Source organism: Artibeus jamaicensis, unplaced genomic scaffold, assembly GCF_021234435.1.
Source record: "Artibeus jamaicensis isolate MK-2021 breed Jamaican fruit bat unplaced genomic scaffold, CSHL_Jam_final scaffold_847, whole genome shotgun sequence".
In the NCBI taxonomy this organism is placed as follows: Eukaryota; Metazoa; Chordata; class Mammalia; order Chiroptera; family Phyllostomidae; genus Artibeus; species Artibeus jamaicensis.
Genome location: NW_026522057.1, coordinates 19,892,570 through 19,912,146, shown reverse-complemented (window position 1 = coordinate 19,912,146; position 19,577 = coordinate 19,892,570). Strand labels below are relative to the sequence as shown.

The 19,577-nt window shown below is 54.4% G+C and overlaps 1 protein-coding gene across 1 annotated transcript; it reads right to left on the bottom strand.

The window, feature by feature from the left end:
- Nucleotides 1-2,396: 2,396 nt before the first annotated feature.
- PLA2G2C (phospholipase A2 group IIC) lies at nucleotides 2,397-19,236 on the bottom strand. Its single transcript, XM_053660197.1, has 5 exons — nucleotides 18,742-19,236; nucleotides 15,076-15,190; nucleotides 12,844-12,988; nucleotides 11,066-11,169; nucleotides 2,397-2,823 (listed from the first exon to the last, which is right to left on the bottom strand). Exons 2-5 carry the CDS (start codon nucleotides 15,128-15,130, stop codon nucleotides 2,654-2,656), a joined length of 474 nt encoding a protein of 157 aa, XP_053516172.1. The 5' UTR covers nucleotides 15,131-15,190; nucleotides 18,742-19,236; the 3' UTR covers nucleotides 2,397-2,653.
- Between the last annotated feature and the right edge of the window lie 341 nt (nucleotides 19,237-19,577).

The window sequence follows — 19,577 nt, the reverse complement described above, 5'->3', positions numbered from 1 at the left end:
GATAAAGAACTTGACACGTAGGCTTTTGGTCTGGGTGAGGGGGGTGAGCAAAGATGGAGGAGGCCCCCCAGCTGAGACGGGGACAGGCAGGTGGCAGAGGGGCTGGTGTGCCCACCTGTGTGTGCGTCGAATTACCTCCCATCCCCATTCTGGGAGGCTCTGCACATCCCCTTGGCCGCCCCAGCTCCTCCTCATCGCTCAGCTCGGAGACAAGATGTGAGACCCCAGCATTCCTCTGGGAAGCCTCGCCCCACCCTCCCTGACGGTGGTCATTGCTCCTGAGCGACCCCTCATGGCAGCATTTCCCAGCCCATTTTGTAATGGCTGGGTGACTTGTGTTGCCCTTGGGTCTGAGAGCAGCTAGGAGATGGATGCTTTTTACTTCCCCGCCCTTTGCCCAGGGCCTCAGTGGGTAGTGGCTGAGGGGATGGGCTGCCCTCCCTGGAGAGTGGGCCTCCCCAGTAGGGGTCAATGACACCCCTCTGCAGTCCCACCTTGCTCCTCAGAGTCAGGGCAGTGACCCAGTGGGCCTTGGACACCATTGAGGCCCATTTCCTCTATTTCACAGATCGGAGCCAAGGCCCAGGGAGTGGAAGACGGCCTGGATCTCTCACCAGAACCTGGGTCCTCCATGCTGAGCCCGTGCTCATCCCAGCCCCTCTTCCTTCTCTGTGGCAGACGGCCAGGCACCTGCAGTCCTAACCCGGACTCTGCTGTGGGTCAGGAACCCCCAAGGAGAGTGGTGCCTGGCTGGGCCTGGCCCTGCTTCCATACCTGCCCTTTCTGCAACCACTCCCCTCACAGAGCTTTAAGACCCTCTCTGATGCCCACAAACTTTAAGCTTCCCTTCTGCAGTTGCTATGACTACAGCACATGAGGACAGGACAAGTGGGCAGAATTTACCACATGACTGTGACCCTGTGAACTGAGGCAGAGCAGAGGAGCCCTGGTCCCCAGGCCCTCGGCAGACTGCCCACTTCTGGCTTCCCTGTCTCCACGCCAGTGACAGCGTTACTCAATCCAGATTTTAAGTGTCTGAACTTGAACTTCTAATAGCTGCTATGGCTCCTAATGTTCTCCCCCAGGATACTTAGACCTGATCTCATTTGCTTGTTTTCTTTAAGTCTCTGAATCCCTACTGCCCAGCACTATGCATGACACAGAGCAGGAGCTCAATAAAATGTTTGTTGGTTGACTGAGTGATCACATCCCCTTGGATATTCTTCATTATTACATGAGCATGGCCTTTCTTCTCCCAACCTACAAGGTAAGGGACAATGGCCATGTCCACAATGTGACCATGGCCTCCTAGTGCAACACGGTGCTGGGAACCCAGGCGTCCTGGTGAATGAAGACCAATTACACAGCAAGCTATACTGCATAACAAACCACACCAAAACTGAGTGACTTACAACAGCAGCCTTTATTTAGCTCACAATCCTGCAAGTTGGCAGTTTAGGCTGGGCTCAGCCAGGCGGTTGTTCTGGTCTTAGCGAGGTTCTCTTGTGTGGCCGTGGTTGGCTACAAGTTGGTTTTGCTGATCTTCACCGAGCATCCTCACCTGCCTGAGTCTCAGCTGAGACAACTGGGCTGACTCCCTCTGATCCAGGTGGGCGCCCATCCTGCAGCATGCTGGCCCATGCTTCTTCTCACGGTGGGGGCAGGTATCCTGAGAGAGACTCAAACACAGTAGCTCTCCTAAAGCCTAGACTGGGGAACTGATAGACCATCACTTCTACTACATCCTATTGAACAAGGCGAGTTCCAAGGCCGGTTCATAGTTCAGATTCAGAGGGTGAGGAAAATACTGCAAAGTGTCACATCGTGAGAAGTGAGGATACAGAGAAGGATAACTGTGGCCGTTTTTGCAATCCACCATACCAGTCGGGCATTATAAAAATCAGGGTCCACCAAGATGGGGTCACTTTAACATTTAATACAATTTACAGCTAATGTAACTGGGAGCTTCTAAGTTTGGATGGAAATTTTGGATGCCGCTAACTCCCTCTGCTACCCTCTTCCTCCCTTTCCTCGACACCTTCTTGGCCATGACATCCACGTGGCAGTGGGTGATGTTCCCAGCCTCCGTCTCCTGAGAGGTGAGAATGGTATTGGTTTTCTCCCACCCAAGGGTCTTCAGAAGGCAGAACTTGAGCAAAGGAGAAACGGACTCCAAGTGTGCCCCTCGGGTCCATGGCGTGCGTGCCCAGACTGTGTTTGTTCTCCGGGACGTCTGCTTTGCTCACAGCTAGCTCTGGGTTGTGGGCCCCCTCCCAAGTCCACCCTGCAGCCGGCTCTGGGGTTGGGGTGGAGGGAGAGTTCAGGGAAGATCCTGGGGCCTCTTCATCCTGGAAACTTCCTGGATGGGGGTTGGGGACATCCCTCTTATGCTGTTTTGTTGCCTCCCAACACTTTCTATTATGGAAATGTGTCCCTGATTTATGTAGATGCTTAGGGCCTGTCTCCCTCTATAGGATGCCAAGAGTTTGTCTTTGATTCTCTAACCCTCTGATGCCGAGTGATAAAGAGGTACCCCTGGCCAGACGCCAGAGTGTGAGCTGCAGGAACTGGAGCTGGTCGGGATGATGGGAGAGGGCTTCCCGGAAGTGATCCTGCAGCAGATGCTGACCAACAAAAGGGTCCCGTGGCCTCCCTAGCACTTCAGTTTACGCCTGCCGCACCGGGGCCGGCTCAGGAAGAACTGCTTGAAGTTTTTCTCGTAGGTGGGCAGGCTCTCTTTGAAGCAGTACACAGACTGCTTGTCACACTCGCAGGCCCCCAGCCCACAGAGGCAGCCGACACTGGGACCCAGGGCACATCCACCTGCAGAGAGACAGAGGGTCACTGGGAGCTCCCAGCTCACTCCTGGGTTTGGGTCTAAGGTTTGGGAGAACAGAGAGCTTGTTGTAAGGAACCAGATGTTGAAAACAGAAAAGGAAAGTCACTTGGGAGTCCTTTTCCTTTGTCCCCAAGGCCTGATCCTACCTGGACACGTCACAGGTACTGGCGTGAGGAGCAGACTAGAAGAAAACGGAAGTTGGGGAGCATGGCCTGCATGGACGGGTGCCCTGAGTTAGTGCCCCAGGGTAGTGGGCAGCTGTGGGGGCTGCTGTGGGGCAGCTTCTCAGAACTCATCTCAGATTTCCAACCACCTGCTTTGGCATCTCATGTGGATGCCTCAGTCGCCAACAACTTACGTCTGAAAGGGAATTCATGATGCAAGTGCTCCCCCATAATTGTGGTCCCACACATTAATTGGCTCCTCTGAGATATCTTCTCAGGCCCACCAAGCCTGTCCCGCAGCCACAGCCCTGGCTCGGTGAATGGCACCGCCTCCTACTCAAGCCAGAAAATGAGCAGCCAACCCTGATCCCTCCCGCCTCTGACTTTTCACGCCCCGTCGACCTGCACATCCCTGTTTAAACTATTTCACGCTCTGCCCTCTGCTCTCCATCTTCTCAGCCACCACCCCAATCCCTGTCCTCACCAGTTCTTCCTCCCTAATGGAAGGAAATAAATAGGGACCTTTTCCAAATGTAACCTGGATTAGGATCGCTCCCCCCTTAAAGCCCTGCTGTGGGTCCCCACTATTTGGGGAAGACATCCCAAAGGCTCGCCACAGACTCTGAGGCAGGCTTGCCATGATGGGACCCTCGCCAACCTCTCCCTCCTCATTGTCCCTCATTTGTCCACTTTTGCTCTTGTCCAGGCACGCTGGCCTCTTCAGGTCACATGTCTTGCTGTCTTGTCTCAGGGCCTTTGTACTTGCTGACCTCTTTGTACAAAACAATTCTCTCCAGGATGTTCAAGGGGCTGGATCCATCCTGCATTTTGGGTCTTGGTCAAATTCGCCCCAGTCCAAGAGTCTCGACCTGAGGCTCATCCAGCTGCTCTCTTGCCTCCCTGTTGATTTCATCTGCTGGACGGTCATAACTGGTACTTCTCATTCACTTACTTGCTGGTGTCTGTCCCTTCTCGGCAGAGTGTGAGCTCTTTGAGGCTGTGACTTTCTCCGTCTGTCCATTGCAGTACCCCCAGCATGCAGAATAAGTGCCAGCACATAGTAGGTGCTCAACGATCGTTGAATAAATGAATGATGCCTCCATAGGCCTTTGGGATGAAGTGTCTGCCCTTTGGCCAGTGCCACTAAATAGGCATCTTTTACTATGGTTGGAGCTGCAGTGCTCTGTGTGTGTGTGTGTGTGTGCATGAGAGAGAGAGAGAAAGAGATCTAAGGCACAGAGATTTAAGAGATCTCCCTCTTTCTAGATAACTCCACCCAGTTCTGCTCTCTTTTGAAGGTCGAGGTAAGAAAGGGAGGCAGCCAGATGCCATGGTTTGTCGAGTTTGGGCAAGTTAGCTTCAGTATCCTAATGTCTAAAATGGTGATTAAAAATAATAGTGTCAAAAGCAAGTCAGTGTCCATTTCCCAGGGTTGGGAGGAGTCCCGCTGCTGCTGGCAGATGGAAAGGTTGGGTGTGCCAGGCACACAGAGAGCGCTGTGTGAATGCCTACTATTAGGACGATGGCCAGCCCTTAGCTTCACGGGTGGGGCAAAGAAGATTCCTCTTAAGTGGGAGCAAGCAGGGGGCTGTAGTCAGTGCCTCGCTCCCTCTCCGAGGTCCACATTTCCTGCAGGAGCTGTCCTCCCCCACCTCCCTGGAGACGTGGGTTCTCAGGAGATGCAGACACCCACCCTACGCCTCAGCTCCACCTCTTCAGTCACCCTCACGACAGGCTGTGCCAGGGATGTCCCCACCTCTGGTTCCCCGTTGTTCTCCCTGGGCCCACTGTGCCTGCTGCTTGGGTCACCTTTGCCCTCACACGCTCCCTTCCCCACCTGTGAACATCCCTCAAGACCCAACAAGCTCCGGCCCCCCAAGGCACTTCCTCGAGAGCCCCGGTTGACATCCATGTCAAGGTCTGTCACCTTGGCTGTACCCAGTGCGTCCTTTGCTTCCGCCCTAGGCAGCCACCGCATTCTGCAGGGGCCCACGTGGTCCATGGCCGGTCCTCTCAGGGGAGGAGGGCTACCTGAGCACAAGGCCCAGCCCATTCAACCCCACTCTCCCGGGAGAAGGGCCTGGTGTCACATGCTGTCACTCACCCAGGTGCTGTGTCCCTGGAAACCTGAGTTGAGACACTGTCTCTCCGCGCCTCGGCCCCCTCCCCTCCCTTTCCTCTTCTTTCCCATCTCTCCTTTCTTCCACCTTGGTTCTGCAGACCTCCCCTTCCCTTCTCTCACACCCCTCTCCCATTCTTGCTTTGCCTTCTGGTCCTTTCCAAAGCATGGAGTATAATCTCTCCTGACACTCAGTTCTGTTTCTGAAGGCTTGCCCAGCCCCCGGGCCATCTGGAAGTGGCCTTGAGTGGTCTGTGACTGTGGACTGTCATCTGCGCGGGCATCCCACAGCTGTGGATGGGTGGGGATCAGGCCTGCTGTGGCCCGGAGGAAGAGACAGCCCTCGGCCAGGAAAGGCCATCTTCGGAAGCCAATCTTTCAAAACAAGCCTCAATCCAGATCCTGCGTGTTCCAATATACAGATGGGAAAACTGAGGCATGAAAAATGGAACCGACAATTTAGGATACTAAACTGTAAGGATACTGTAAGGAACTGAAAGGATACTTTCTCATTCCGTGAAAACACACTTCCGCCAATGAAGTGCGTTTTCACTTTGGAGCTGAACCAGGCCTCCTGCCGGGCCCCCGCCTGTCTGCGTGCCAGGCCTCCCCGCTGCCTCCGAGTCCTCTCCTGTCTCCGAGTCCCCTCCCTGGGTGCTCCTGTGCGGCTGCAGGGCTTTAAGGACCACCTGAGCCCCGACGACTCTCCTGCTCCCACACCAGCCCAGACGGCTCCCTTGAGCCCTGGTCTCCAACATGCTCGTGTCCACTTGACCTCTCTCTCGGCGTCTGACATGCACCTCAAACCCCACCTGGCTCTCGACAAGCTCTCGCTGTGTCTTCATAGTCTGCTCTTCCCCCACCAGCACGAGCCCCGAGGATGCTGCCGTTACCCACCGCTGCTCAGGCGGAGAGCCTCAGGCTCAGGCTCCCTGCCCTCCCCACCCTGCATCGAATGCATCAGCAGGTCCTGCCAATTTACCTCCAAAACACACCAGCATCTGACACCGCTCCCCACCTCCATGCCATTACCCTCATCCACATGTGGTGACTTCTCCTCACTCACAGTTCCCCCTTTTTCTTCCTTGCTCCCCAACTTCTCTACAGTGGCCACAGTGAGTTCTCTAAAGCAAAATTAATGCAGATCACTGCCTGTTTCTAAGGATCCAACAGCATCCCCTGCCGTTGAAGCAGAAAGTGGACTCCTCACCCCCCCCCCAGCCCTGTGGGACTGGTCCCTGTCCAAGGTCCACCCTCATCTCCCCTCCTCTCCTTCCTGTCTCCTCTGTGCCCACCACACTGGACAAATGCCACCTCCTCAGAGAGGCCTTCCTCAGCCACCTGAAGTAGCCACCCTTCCTCCCCCTGCCTCCGTCTTCCTTTACCCTGCTGCCCTGTTTTAAATACTTTGTAGCACTTGTCACTACCCGAATGTGTCTTTACTTCTGAATATTTTATGACCTGTCTCCCTCCTTAAATGCAAGCTCCTTCTGGGAAACTTCCCAGAAGGTGCCAGACAAGGCTGAGAGTCTGCCTTGTCCTCGCAGATCTACGGCCCCATGCACGCAGTCCACACGCCATTGCGGCCTGCTGCCCCCTCACCAGCTGGACCTCTGCCCACTGTGGGGCAGCGAAAGGAGCTCCGTCCCAGGAAGCAGGAAGCCAGGCTTTAGGTCCAGACCTGCTGCCTGCACCCTCTCGGGTCTCAGGAGAGCTTCTCTCCAAGGCTGCTCCTCAAGCTTTCCAATGGGGATAAGGACACCTGCATGGAATGTCTAATGGTCCATCACTTATTCACTCATCAAACAAACACCAAGTTCCTATGATGAGCCTGGTCTTGGGCTAGAATCTGGGGGTAGAGGTCTGAGTGAGCAGACCCCACACGGCCCAGCTCCAGGGGCATCCTTCCCCGTGGGCTCTGAGAATGAGCGTCCTGGAACAAGCCGGGCTTGCCTCCTGCTATAGAACCCACATTCTATTTGGAGGGGAGCCAGGAGGAGTTGGTGCAAAAGTAAACAAGGTAATTTCAGGTGGAGGCAAACACTAGGAGAGAAAACTGGCCATATGTCAGCGAGTGCAAGTGCTGAGAGGAGTAAATCCAGTAGCAAAGGAGGAGGATCTGGGCAAACAACAGATTCCACTGGTTACCGGGTTCGCCTTGTGCCCTTTGGCAGAGGGAGAAGTCACTGCTGGCTACAGCGCGGTCCCTGCCTCCCTCCCACGGCCAGGCTCCTCCCCACGCAGCATCTGCGGGCCTGTGTGGGTGGAGGGGGCTGTCACCACTGGCTGATCGTACAGTCCCTTGCAAATGCCAAGTACTTATGTAAGCCCACTCACAGGAGAGATAACCACCGCCCTGATTGCCGGAGGGCAGCCTTCCTCACCCGGCAAATTGGCCAGAGGGCTCGGTTTACAGGCCTATCTCCGCACTGATCTCCCAGTGACATTTGGAGAGGAGGACAGACCAAGTTGTTTTTCTGCTTTCCCTCCCCTGCTCACCAGCTGCATCCCAGAGCAGCCACTGGTTGCTAGGCAACCTGTGACTGGGCCTGGGTGCAGGATTTCAGAACCTGAGGCTGGGGAGGCGATTAACCCTTGCAGGGCAGCTCTTGAACTGCAGTGTACCTGGGGGTGGGGTGGGGAGCTCTTCTATGAGGGGCTCATGACTTGGGTTCGAAGAGATGCAAGTGCAGAGGAAATGCTTCAAAGAAATCTCTCAGCGGTAATAAGGAAAATCCCAGTGCTTCTGCGCAAAGCAAAGGGGAAAAGAAAACTTCGATGTGAAAAGCAAGCTGGGCTTCTAAAAGAAAGGGCACCTGCTGCGGGCCAGGGCCTTTAGTTGGGTTACTTTAGCCAATCGTTACAGCAACCTCATGAAGTGCGTACTATTCTCTCCGTTTTACAGACGAGGAGCCTAAGGCCCAGATGGTTTTGCAATTATCCAGCTAGAAGGGGTGAAGCCAGGATTCGAACCCAGCTCTGCTCAACTCCAAAGCACTGCTCTCTCTGGCCCTCTTAGCAGGGCACCTAGGGCCAGGACAGAAGGATCCAGGGCACTGCAGAGGAGCCAACTCCGTCTGCCTTTCTTTGCCCCCCTGGGCCGGGGCTGAGCATCCTACTGAGTGTGCTGCACGCACTAAGGTTTGCATTTGTGTAAGTCCTCCAACCGAGTGCACCCATTACCCTCCCGATGGGCCCCTGCCACTGCGGAGCGTGGTGTGAGGCAGGAGCACAAGCTCTGGGGTCAGAGGACCAGGGTCTGAAGCCCAGCTTTTCTCTCCCTGGCTGTGTGATATTGGCATCTCACTTAACCCCTCTGGGCCTCAGGATCCTCCTCAATAACGGGGAGCAGAATGCCCACCTCAAAGGCTTGTCAGGGGGGGTTCCAGGTACTGGCACAGATGCTCACCGCCCACAGCCGTTACTATGACAGCTGTTCTGTGGACGAAGAGACCGAGGCGCAGGAGACGCCAGCCAGGCAGTGCGTTCCAGAGCACCGGCGGGACTCCTGATGCTCGTGGTCCTGCCTTGCCAGTTACTCGGGTCAAGCCTGTCCCCTCTCTGGGCCTCAGTGCCCTTGTTGTTACAAAGAAGGGTTAGTCTGGATGGTCACTAAGGGTGCCTTAGATTCTGGAAAATACCAAGACAGCAGGGCCCAAGGCTGCCTTGTTCAGTGCCCCTGGCTCCTGGCACAGCACTGGCCCTGGACAGGCACCCAGTGGGCGCTCAGGCATTACTGGGCAAGCGGATGAATGTGCCTGAGTCTCCAGTGAGGTCTCAGCACCTACTACCAGCAGCAGACCCAGGACTAGAACCCAGATCACCCAGGTCTCAGCCCTAGTCCAGGGATCAGGGCCTTGGCAAGGCAGGATGAGGAGGACAGCGGGGCTGCCTGGGACCCACTGGCTGGGTCAGCTGAGGAAGGGGAAGCTGATGTCCTGGTGGTGGCCGGGAAGTGTCCCTGCATGCTAATCCCCTGAGCAGGGCTCTGGCCTCGGGAGCCTCACTGAGTTGCAGAAGTGACCTGTCACTGCCACTCATCAGGGGCTGTCCAGCTCCCAGCCCCTCCCTGCACCTTCTGCCACCTCTCGGCACGTGCCTAGCAGAGGACATGCCTCCACCTGGTGTTCCGGCCTCTGTTCCATGTCACACTCCTCCATCTCCTGGGGTCCTGGGTGGCAGCTCCGACCCCCAGTGGGAAGTGAAGAGGTTGACAATGGAGCCCCTTCAGGTGCACACGGCCCCCAGGCTGGCCCTGGAGGGCACAGCCCGCCCCCAGGAGCCAAGGGCAGAGGCTCAGTCCGGGCCTGGGACTGATGTGTGTGAAGGGCTTCGTACCCACGGAAGTTCCGCTCCCCCTCAGAGCACCTCGTCCCTCTGCCTCCGTCCCTGTGCTTCCCGGCAACGTCAGAAGAGAGAGCTCCTCCGGTGTATTTTCTCTAAAACCCCTGCCTTTCCGATCACTGAAGATGACACTTGACAGGGCAGATCTTGAGACCAAGGTGGAAAGAGGTGAGGAGAAACCAGGGAGAAGAAAGCAACGCCATGAGCCAGGCTGAGAAAAGAGTCGGGTGCATCTTTGTGTTGTGCCCCCTCCCCTACCAACCAGCAGCCGGCTTGCCCCACATCTGGGGGGGGGGGGGCAGACACTTGGTCTGGCCTCCAGAGGGCAACAGACACCAAGCAAACAATGCTTTGAGGGCCACCTCCTCCACCCACCCTCCACTCCCCACCCTTGTACCACACCCAGATCTCTTCCCATCTCCTGGACTTGACCTTGGGGCCTCAAAGAAGAGATACTTTGCTTTAGGCCTGAGGGTGTTCGTGGCCAGACCACGCCAACACCGGAAGTCTCCCTGAGCACACATGGAAAAAGGGGGCTCTCTCCCCACTGGCAGTGTGCCTGGGGGCACGGGGTTCTGGGGGCTGAGAAGCAGATGGAGCTGAAGCTGGCCCTCCGGGGGGCAGGGGCCTGAGTCCCCAGCCCACCGCATCTCAGGCTTCACCCCTGGGACTGGGAAGACTGCACAGTCTCCTTGGTCCATCTCCGTGTGTCCTGAGCCAAAACCCAGGGTGGGGATGAAGCAGGGACCTGGGTCTGAGCACTGAGCACCCCCTATAATGGGGGAGATGAGGACAAGGGAGGCAGTGGTTTCCTGACCTCGGGAGGAGACATGAACTTCAAAGCACACTCACAGCTGTGAATAAACACATGTGGGGACTAAAGGGGCTCCTGCTACTCCAATGGCTGAGGAGGAGGAGAGTCTCGCACTCTCCAGGGGGGTCAAACCACCTCCACTGGCACTCACGAACAGCCCAGGGCTCTCAAGTGCATTGCTCTTTAGACCGAACTGGCCCTGGCCACACAGCCCCCCACCCCACCCCACCCCACCCCCAAGGCAGCCCCAGAACATCTCCCCGGACATTAGGGCCCCTCCCGAGTGCTGGACATTCAGTACTTGCCCACCCTTGTTCTTTGTCCTTGAATGCCCTTGACGACACGTGAGTTCCCTTCCCCACCCTCTCCTACTTACTGCTGTGTCCCCCCAGAGTCCCTGTCACAGTGCTTAACAAACATTTGTTCAACTGAAAGACAGCAGAGCCGCTTTGTCAACGCATGACAGACACAAGGAAGACTCTAGTTCTCAGCAGCCACAGTTGCCAGGCGCAGCAGCAAATCCAGCATAATCTCAAGTCAACAGTAGTTTAATGAGCATGTACTGCGTGCACTGGCCCCGCGCTGGGCGCAGCTGCAGGCAGGAGCCACCAGAGAGAGAATGGCAAGGACTCCCAGGGAGTTCTGGTTCTCGGCATTGCTGCCGCTTACCATCTCGAGGCACTTGGAGAAATCTCACTCCCTAAAGGTAGTGTGGATCCATGAGGAGGCAGATGTTAAGGGAAGGCTCAAGTTCAAAGACATTTCCCTACAGAGAGACTACTCACAGACCACGGTGCTGTTGACGATGTGGAACTGGTAGCTGTTCAGCAGGGGCTGGCAGCCGATCTGCTTCAGCTTCTCGTAGCAGCAGTCATGCGCCAGGCAGCACCTGGGGGCCAGAGTAGAGAGGGGGAGGGGCTGTACCGTGGCCGGGCCCTGGGGAGTTGGCTGGAGGACCGAGGCGGCAAGGACTTGCCTGCCCCCTCCCCTGGACGAGAAGGCGTGGGGAGTAGGGAGATAAATGAATGACAATACTAAAAACACTACTAATAACCACTCACATTTGGTGCGCCCTCCAGTACCTATGTCACTAGCCTCACAGTAACCCTATGAAGTGTGACCACGGTCCCCATTTCATAGGGGACAGAGTGAGATTCGGATGTGAATTTCCCAAAAGTACACAGCGGGAAACTGACAGATTCAGGACTCCACTTTAGGTCTGTATACTCATTCGTTCATTGAATGACTTTTTACTGAGCACCTACTATATGCCAAGCACTGTGACAGTCTATGAGGAGATGGTTGTCAGCAAAAGCACATAACGCTTCAGATCTTACTCTCATGGTGCTCAGAGTGACGGGGTGGGGGCGGAGGCGGGAGGGGAGAACATTCGAGGGAAGGAAACAGCTGGGGAATGGCCTTGGCTCATTTCTTCAACCAACTTACAACGGGCAGGAAAGCAGACACCTGGCGCTGGACTCTAAGACACAGAAAAGAAAAGGCTTTTGGCAGATGCCCTCGGCCAGATGCTTCAGTCCTCCCCCTCCTTGTCCCCATCTGCAAGCAGGCTCTCTGCCATCTGTCATCTTTGGCTTAACAGTGTTACATTTCTCATCTGCCTTTGAACTCGAACAGGGGAGGCACAGAGTATCAAAGGGCCTTGACGTTAAAACAAGCAAATTCTTGTTCAAATCCTGACTTTGCCACATAGTCGCTGCATGTCTTCAACTCACTGCGAGGACTGAATTATGTCCCCTGTGCAAATCACCAGTCCCAGTGCTCGTCACGGGGCGGGGGCATTTCGTCAGTATCGGGTCCCCTCCAGGGCTCTGGGCCCTTCCAGCTGCACCAATTCCATGTCTCAGGAGCCCGACCCAGAGAAATCAAGCTCCAGGAGCGACACTTCGGGCCTCGTTGTGGGGACACATTTGTCCTGGCGAGGTTTAAAGTGGCAAGGAACATTTTATTTCTTATTCCTTCCAACGAAGCTCGCACACTCCCCCATTTCCAGCCTCCCAGACCCTCCCTCGCCAGATCACACCAAGCTCCATTTTTCCAGGAACTCACACTCCCTGACCCCCATCCTTGGAGTGGGCCTGGCAGCCAGACTTGTGCCATGTGACCTCACCCAGATGGGTGACTTTCCCCACCGGGTCTCTCAGATTCTCTCTCCTGGAGTAAGGAATTAGGGCTGGGAGGCAGCGGCGCCAACAATGGGAGCACTGAGAGAAGACCACATTTGCCTGAGAACTGAAAGTGTTTCTAGAGCTCCAAGCAGGACTGACTGCATCATTCAAAAGGCCTGGCACCAAATGAAAACGTAAGGAGGCGCAGGGCCCCAGGGACGCTGGCCCCACACAGCAGCGCAAGCTGCAGGTTCGGAGACTCGGCCCTTGTCTTGGCTTCCTCCAGACCCCCCTCCAGCCCCCATTCGGTTTCTGCCCAGGTTCACCTGAACTGGTTTCTGTGACTTGCAATATCAAGAGTCCTGATACATCCCCTCTCTTCAAACATGGGTTTCGATGCAAAGTATGATAGGAGGCCTTGGAGCCTCGCAACTCACCTGTCAGTGTCATCCACTGGGGTCCCTTTGCCCCCGAGCCCGCAGTAACAGCCATATCCGTAATAGGAGAAGAAGGCACTCCGCCCGGTGATGTGCTTGACCATCCTTTGAAACTGCCAGAAGCCGCTGTGGGTGAGGGCTACCACTGCCAACGGGGAAATCAGGGAGGGGACACAGTGCCGTTAGAGCCCCGCTGCTCTGACAGCCTTCCCTGTCCAAACGCCCTGCACTCCGGGACTCGGTAGCCCCTGAGCTAGGTGTGTCCGCAGTCTGGGATCCGGGGATCCCCTCTCCTGGGGAAGGAGATCGGATCGGATCCACCGCGTCACACAGCCGGTTTCTCGCTAGTCCAGGATGAGAAGCCAGTCTCCATGAGGTTCAGAACTATACCGTCAACTACAATCCTCCCCAAAGTGAAAACCCACCGGCCAGGCGGAAACTCCCTCAGGTCTGCTGTTCACTGTGAACGGGGGAAGTTCAAAGCCAGAAATGCCAGGCCCTACAAATATCACAGGGCATTAACAGTCTCACAGGAGACACAAAATACTTCGGGCGCAGAAAAGATAACCTTAATCCATTTTTTAATAGCAAAAACACATGGATCCAGCAATTTTTACTTCTAAAAAATGCTTATAAGAGTTGGGGACGGGGGAGTGTGTGGGTGTGTGTTTGCCGCAGCGTTGTGACATCAGAAAACTGGGAACTACCCCCCTCCCCACCGACGGAGATTGTCACTAAATGATGTCTTGAAGACACACTGCTTTTTAACAGCAACACCCCAAGGCAATGGGATTGAGGAGGTAGGTGGAAAGAAAAGCAGGCAACGTTTTTTTGTGTATGTTTATGCTGTTTGATTTTCTTTTACAATGAGCATGTGTTACTCTTCCATTAAAGTGTGTGTGTGTGTGTGTGTGTGTGTGTGTGTGTAAAGTCCTGGAGGATGTATACCTCTCTTTTTTTTTAAAGATTTTATTTATTTATTTTTAGAAAGGGGGAAGGGAGGGAGAGGGAAACATCAACATGTGGTTGCCTCTCAAGCACTCCCTTCTAGGGACCTGGCCTGCAACCCACGCAAGTGCCCTGACTGGGAATCGAACCTGCGACCCTTTGGTTCACAGACCGGTGTTCAATCCACTGAGTCACATCAGCCAGGCTGGAACGTATACCTAACTCTAATAAGTGGTTACTCCTGGGTGTGGGAGAAGGCTCAGAGTCAGGGAAGATAACAAGGGACTTTGTTTGTTACTTGATACTCACTTATTTCACTTGTTAATTACAAGCATAGGTTAATCTTGTGGTAAAAATAAAATAAAAACATGAACTTGAAGAACTAACAACAGAGACAGAAGGCTTGGGGACATTTTCCCAGTAGCCTTCCCATCACATCCTGTGGTTTCCGATGTCTTGCCGCAAAGCGCCAAAGAGGGGGTGAAGCCCGGGGGCGGTCCCTGCTGCACCAGTGGCCCCTAGAGAGAAGGTGGGATCTTCTGGGCACACCGCAGGGGGGGGGCAGCAGAAGTGGCATTCCCTGCACATGGGTCCCCCACATTATGACCTTGAAATTTTACATTCCACCACTAAGAGAAAATGAGACCCTCCTTTTTGACATTTTGACTTAGCACCCCGAAAGTTATTGCTCCACAGCTGAAACGGGTAGAAGAATGGGTTTAGACAAATCTCAACTAATCAAAGAGTTGAAGAATCTCCCAACAGAACTAACTAACACTGTTTCCTACTACGTTCTTTCCACTCTGCAGAGGCAGGCGATCTGATCGCCCGGTAGCGATGGCTTCTGATTACCAGTTATTCCGTAAGTCACCATAAGGATGCCTGTCTGAGGGAAAAGAACTGTCCCCACATGAGCTGGGTCGATGTCTACGGTTGTGTTCTGGAACCCACATGGCTTGACATAAAGGCAACCAACATCCAGAGGAAAGACCCCCGAAGGGGCTGTGTGCGGCAAAACAGAGTCCAACGCCCTCTTCCTTAGCAAGCGCTGCGACCTTTGATTCCCCAGAAGCCTTGGAGGCCCCAGCACAGGGACCAGCCCATTTTTCAGAAGAGACAGAAGCAGGAGAACATGGGTAGGAGGCTGCTCTACTCCTGATTCCCTTTTGAGTGACACCAGATGTCCCCTCACCCAAAGCCACCCCAGGAGGGACCATCCCAGGGACGCACACACAGAGGCAGGGGGACGGCACCTTGGAACTCTGGCAGCTGCGCTCTACTCACAGCAGGAGGCGAAGACCGCGAGAACGCCGAGGACCCTCATTCCCGAGAAGCCCATGGGGTCCGAGGCCCCTGGATCGCAGCTCCCTCTGGTTCCCAGGGGCCGGTCGTTGAACGCCTGTTCAGGGAGGAAAGGACCAAAATGAGGCCCCAGCTGCAGAGCAGACCTTGGAAGGCCCTCAGTGGGGACCTCAGAGCAAAGAGATCTTTTTCAAACCCAGTTATCTCTGAAGATGATACTCTGTCTGGTATTTAGACCTAAATATAAAGATAAGAAAGCTTCAGTTGTTTAAAAAGTGCAAATGTTTTTTTTTTCATTTAATTTCTTTGGCAACACTATCTCTTCATCTTTTTTATTTTTTTCTTTTGAGGGGTCAGTATTCCTTCTGCTCCCAAGTTCAAAGGCGTACGTGAGGTTCATGCTGGAAATCCAGTGCAGGAACGTGGAGCCTCATGGCAGCTGCCCTCCACCCCACCCGTGTTTTCCTTCCTTAGTGCCCGGGCATCTTATTCATCAATTTAGCCCCTAGGCTTCCTCTCCTTAAAGTGAAACTAAAAATGCCCATTATTCATTCCCAACATTTATTAAGAAATTACTAAGTGTCAGGTGCTGTTTTCTTTAAAGGCCTCATGGGTATTACACTATTTAATCCCCAGGAAAAGGGGAGAGGGTCCATCGTTATTTTAGAGACGGAGAAACTGAGGCCCCGGCACTTGATGAAGGGCGAGAGCACAGTAGGAAGTGCGGCGCGGCCTCCTGTGCCGCCCCTGGGGCGACAGCCGCCAAGCTGGCGGGTGTCTGAGAGCTTCCCTCTCAGACCCGTCCATTCATCTCAGACGGCAAGGAAACATCGATTGGCCTTGTTCCCCATGGAGAAGACAAGGAAAGAGCCTGAACAATCCAGGAGTCGAGGCTCATTCCATCGTGTTCATCTCTTTATCCCTGGAGTCTCCACAGCACAGTGCCCAGGGCAAACTGGTAATAATGATAAGGGTGGGTAACATTTGCATCACACTTATTCTATACTTTGCACAGCTTCTGAGCACTTCACTTGTATGTATGCATTAAGCGCTCACATCCCCCAGCTAGGTCAGTACTAATATTATCTTCATTTTGCAGACAAGGAAACCAGGCAAGGAAAAATGAGCAGTATTAAGTATTGGTGGGGGTGAATGAATGGAGATCGGAGTACGATCATGCTGCAAGTTACAGAAGTCAAAACAAAACACAACCTACCGAGGACCAGCACGGGGCTAAGCACGGTCCCTGGATTACCTCCTTGAATCCTCTTGGAATACTCCCAAGGAGGCAGAGACAATCAGCCCCAGTTTATTGAGGAAGGAATCAAGATGGGTGGTGTCAGGTACTCATCCCTGTAAACTGATAGAGCCAGGACTTAGCCCAAGTGGGTCTCACTCCAAAGGTGGCACCCTGAGCCCCTTAGCAGTTCCCCTGCCTACCTGTGGGTCATTGAGCAAGAGCTGTCCTTATCCAAAACACAGCAGAGAACCAAACGACCCGAGCATTTAAGCAGATGCCACAACGCTCTTATTTTAGACACAGTTCTGCCAAGGCATCAGCGTCTTTTCCTCAGACCCAGAAGTTGAACAGGAATAAAGCCCGAGTGGCTGCTCTTAGCAGGGAAGCAAAGGAGAGGGAGAAGTGATTAAAACAATAACCGACCAAGCTGTGACCCTGGGGCCATTGAGAGCAGGGCAGATGGCTCTAGCCACATCAGCAGTACTGCTCCTGATGCACAATTAGGGACTTGGTGTCGCCCAGAAAAGCTTTCATTTTGTCAGAGACTGCAAAGGTGAAAAGCAAATAAGCTCCTGCCCTCAGCCCAGCCCTGGGGAAGGTCATTTAGACTTCGAGTCAGATATCCTCCGCAGGGGAGGCGGGGAGGGGGGAGGGAGGGTACCAACTGGCAGTTTGTTGGACCTCTCAGTAGAAAAGCTGTGGAGTCAACATCATCATCACTACCACCATCCATTTAATTCCCATTTGCCAACCACCTACCATGAGGCAGGCACCGTGTGGGCAAAGTAGGGGGCACAGACATGGGCTCACGACCTCCTGAAGCAGATGTGCAGTGTAACATGAAAAATATGGTAATGAGCATCAACCCTGACTAGGCCCTTACCACGTGCTATGTCCCTCACATGCACTCTCTCATTTCACCCTCACAGCAACCCTATTCTTATCATCCCCATTCCACAGATGTGGACACTGAGGTCCAGAGAAGGTACACCAGTTGCCCAAGCTTCTCAGCTAGCAGGCGGTGCAGCCAGGATTCCAACTGACTCAGAGGCCATGCCTGCAGCACCCTCGGTGGGGCAGTGGGTGGACAGGAAACAGATTAAGCACCTGCAGGGGTGCAGGGGTGCAGGGGGCGGGGCGTGGCTGCGGGTCCAGGGTGGGCTTTGCAGTCAGCAGGACTGGGGTTTTAAAAGGGCTCTGCCAGCAGCCGGGGGCCCGAGGCTCAGTCGTTTTAGAAAGCCGTCTTGATGGATGAAGAGGGGGGCTGACCTTGTGAGAGTGCCTGGTGCCTTCCCGGCTGGCACGTTCTACTGGGCCAAAGGGGACCAGAAAAAGGACAAGAGGTTTGGGGAGAGAGAAGGTGTTTTGAAACAGCCTTCATGAAAAAGGTGACTTTTAAGATGGGCCTGGAAGGATCAGTGAATTTGGGTAAACTCCAAGGAAGGAGCAGGGTGGGAGAGGCATGAGCAGAGACCCTGGAGGTGAAAAATCCGAGGGCCTGTCTGGGAAACCAGTTGGCTGGAGCTGAGGGAGAGGCCTGGGGCACAGAGGGGACCGTGGCTGGGAAGGAGAATCTACGTGTGAGCAGGCGTGACAGTGACCTCTGACCACACTGCAGAGAACCTACACTGAGGGTGTGCATTGTAAGGTTTGTCCTTTGCAAACACCTTTTTTATTTTTTTCCTCACCCAACGACATTTTCTTCATTGCTTTTAAAGGGAGAGGAGGGAGAGAAAGAAACACTGATGCAAAAGAGAGGCATCGATGGGTTCCCTCCCGTACTCTCCTGGACTGGGCGGGGACTGATGCAGGATCAAACCTGCAACCTAGGTATGTGCCCTGATGGAGAATCAAACCCTCAACCTTTCACTACAGGACGCAGCTCCAACTACCCAAGGCAGGCTGGCCAGGGCTGCAGACACCTTCTTTACAGCCAGAGGGGAGACAAAGGCAGCAGAGTCAGCCTCTCTGAAGAGCAGGTGGGCACGGCAACTGACCAGCCAGCTGCCTTTCCTTCCCCCGGCCCCCCTCCCATCTCACACTGTGCATTACACGACACCTGGAGCAAAAGGCACACACTGCAAACCAAATGTTAGAGAGACCTTGGGCACAAGCGCCATCCATCCCACGGCCTGCCCGTGCACACATGCACACACACGCACACACACACAAAGGGGGTGAGAAGCCAATTTGATTTTCCAAAAGATTGCATAACTCTTAGGTGCTATTAAAATAGCTGATGAAAAATCCACTTTCATCTTTTTCCGGTGGGTGTTCAGGGGCTGAAGAGCATTGCTTAGATACTCAGACAGAATCATTTACAGGAAATAAGCTACCAGCACAGAGTTGCAAACCCACCAGCTCCCCCAAACCGCCACCTCCGGCACCCTCTCGGGGGCCTCAGATACCTCCCTGGGGGTCCGAGGTGGGTGAGGGGTGACCCGAGCAGGAGGCTTTCCCAGCCAGGCCCTCGGCAGCAGCAGCTCCCCCAGACGAGGCGCTTCCTTTACAGATGAGCAGAAACACGGCGGCTGAATGACCGCCTCCTTCGCAGACCTCAGCGCCCTCTGTGTCGGTGCCAATAGCTCCGCACGTCATCACGTCCGGACTGTGCCTGCTCTTCCACACTTGGCTCAGACAGAATTGAAAATAATCTCATCTGTAGCTCCCTGGGTGCGCGATGTGTCTTCTCAACCGAGTGGGAACGTCCTGAGGAGGGTGGGCATCCTGCTCATGTTGTACTTGAGTTGCATGTGTCTGGGGCAGACCAGACGGCAAATATTTTACCACAACACTAAGACATGGGTCCTAATTCTCTCCTCTGGCAATAGGGTTCTTGCGTGCCCACTAACATTATCTTCTAATATTATTGTTGCTAAATTATTGACCTGCGTATTCTAAGAGTCTAGAACAATGCCCAGAAGACGGTAGTCCAGTTAGGACTCCTTCTGAAGCTATCAATTCCAACGTGAGCTCTGAAGGGTAAGTGAGCACTAGGGACAGGAAGGGGAGGAGAGGTTGGGGAGGTTAGAGAAGAATATTCTGGGCAAAGGCCTGGACTATGGTGAGCGCGTGCATATGTGTGGCCCTGTGACGGAGACAGGTTTCAGCACAGATGTGGAGGAGCAGTCAGTCTGGGGCAGAATCAGAGGACGTGTCCCCCGGCGTCAGAATAGGAGGGAGAGGGGACAGCAGGGAGATAGGAGTAGACAATTTTGTGGGTCTGGTGGCAGAAAGCTGAGGA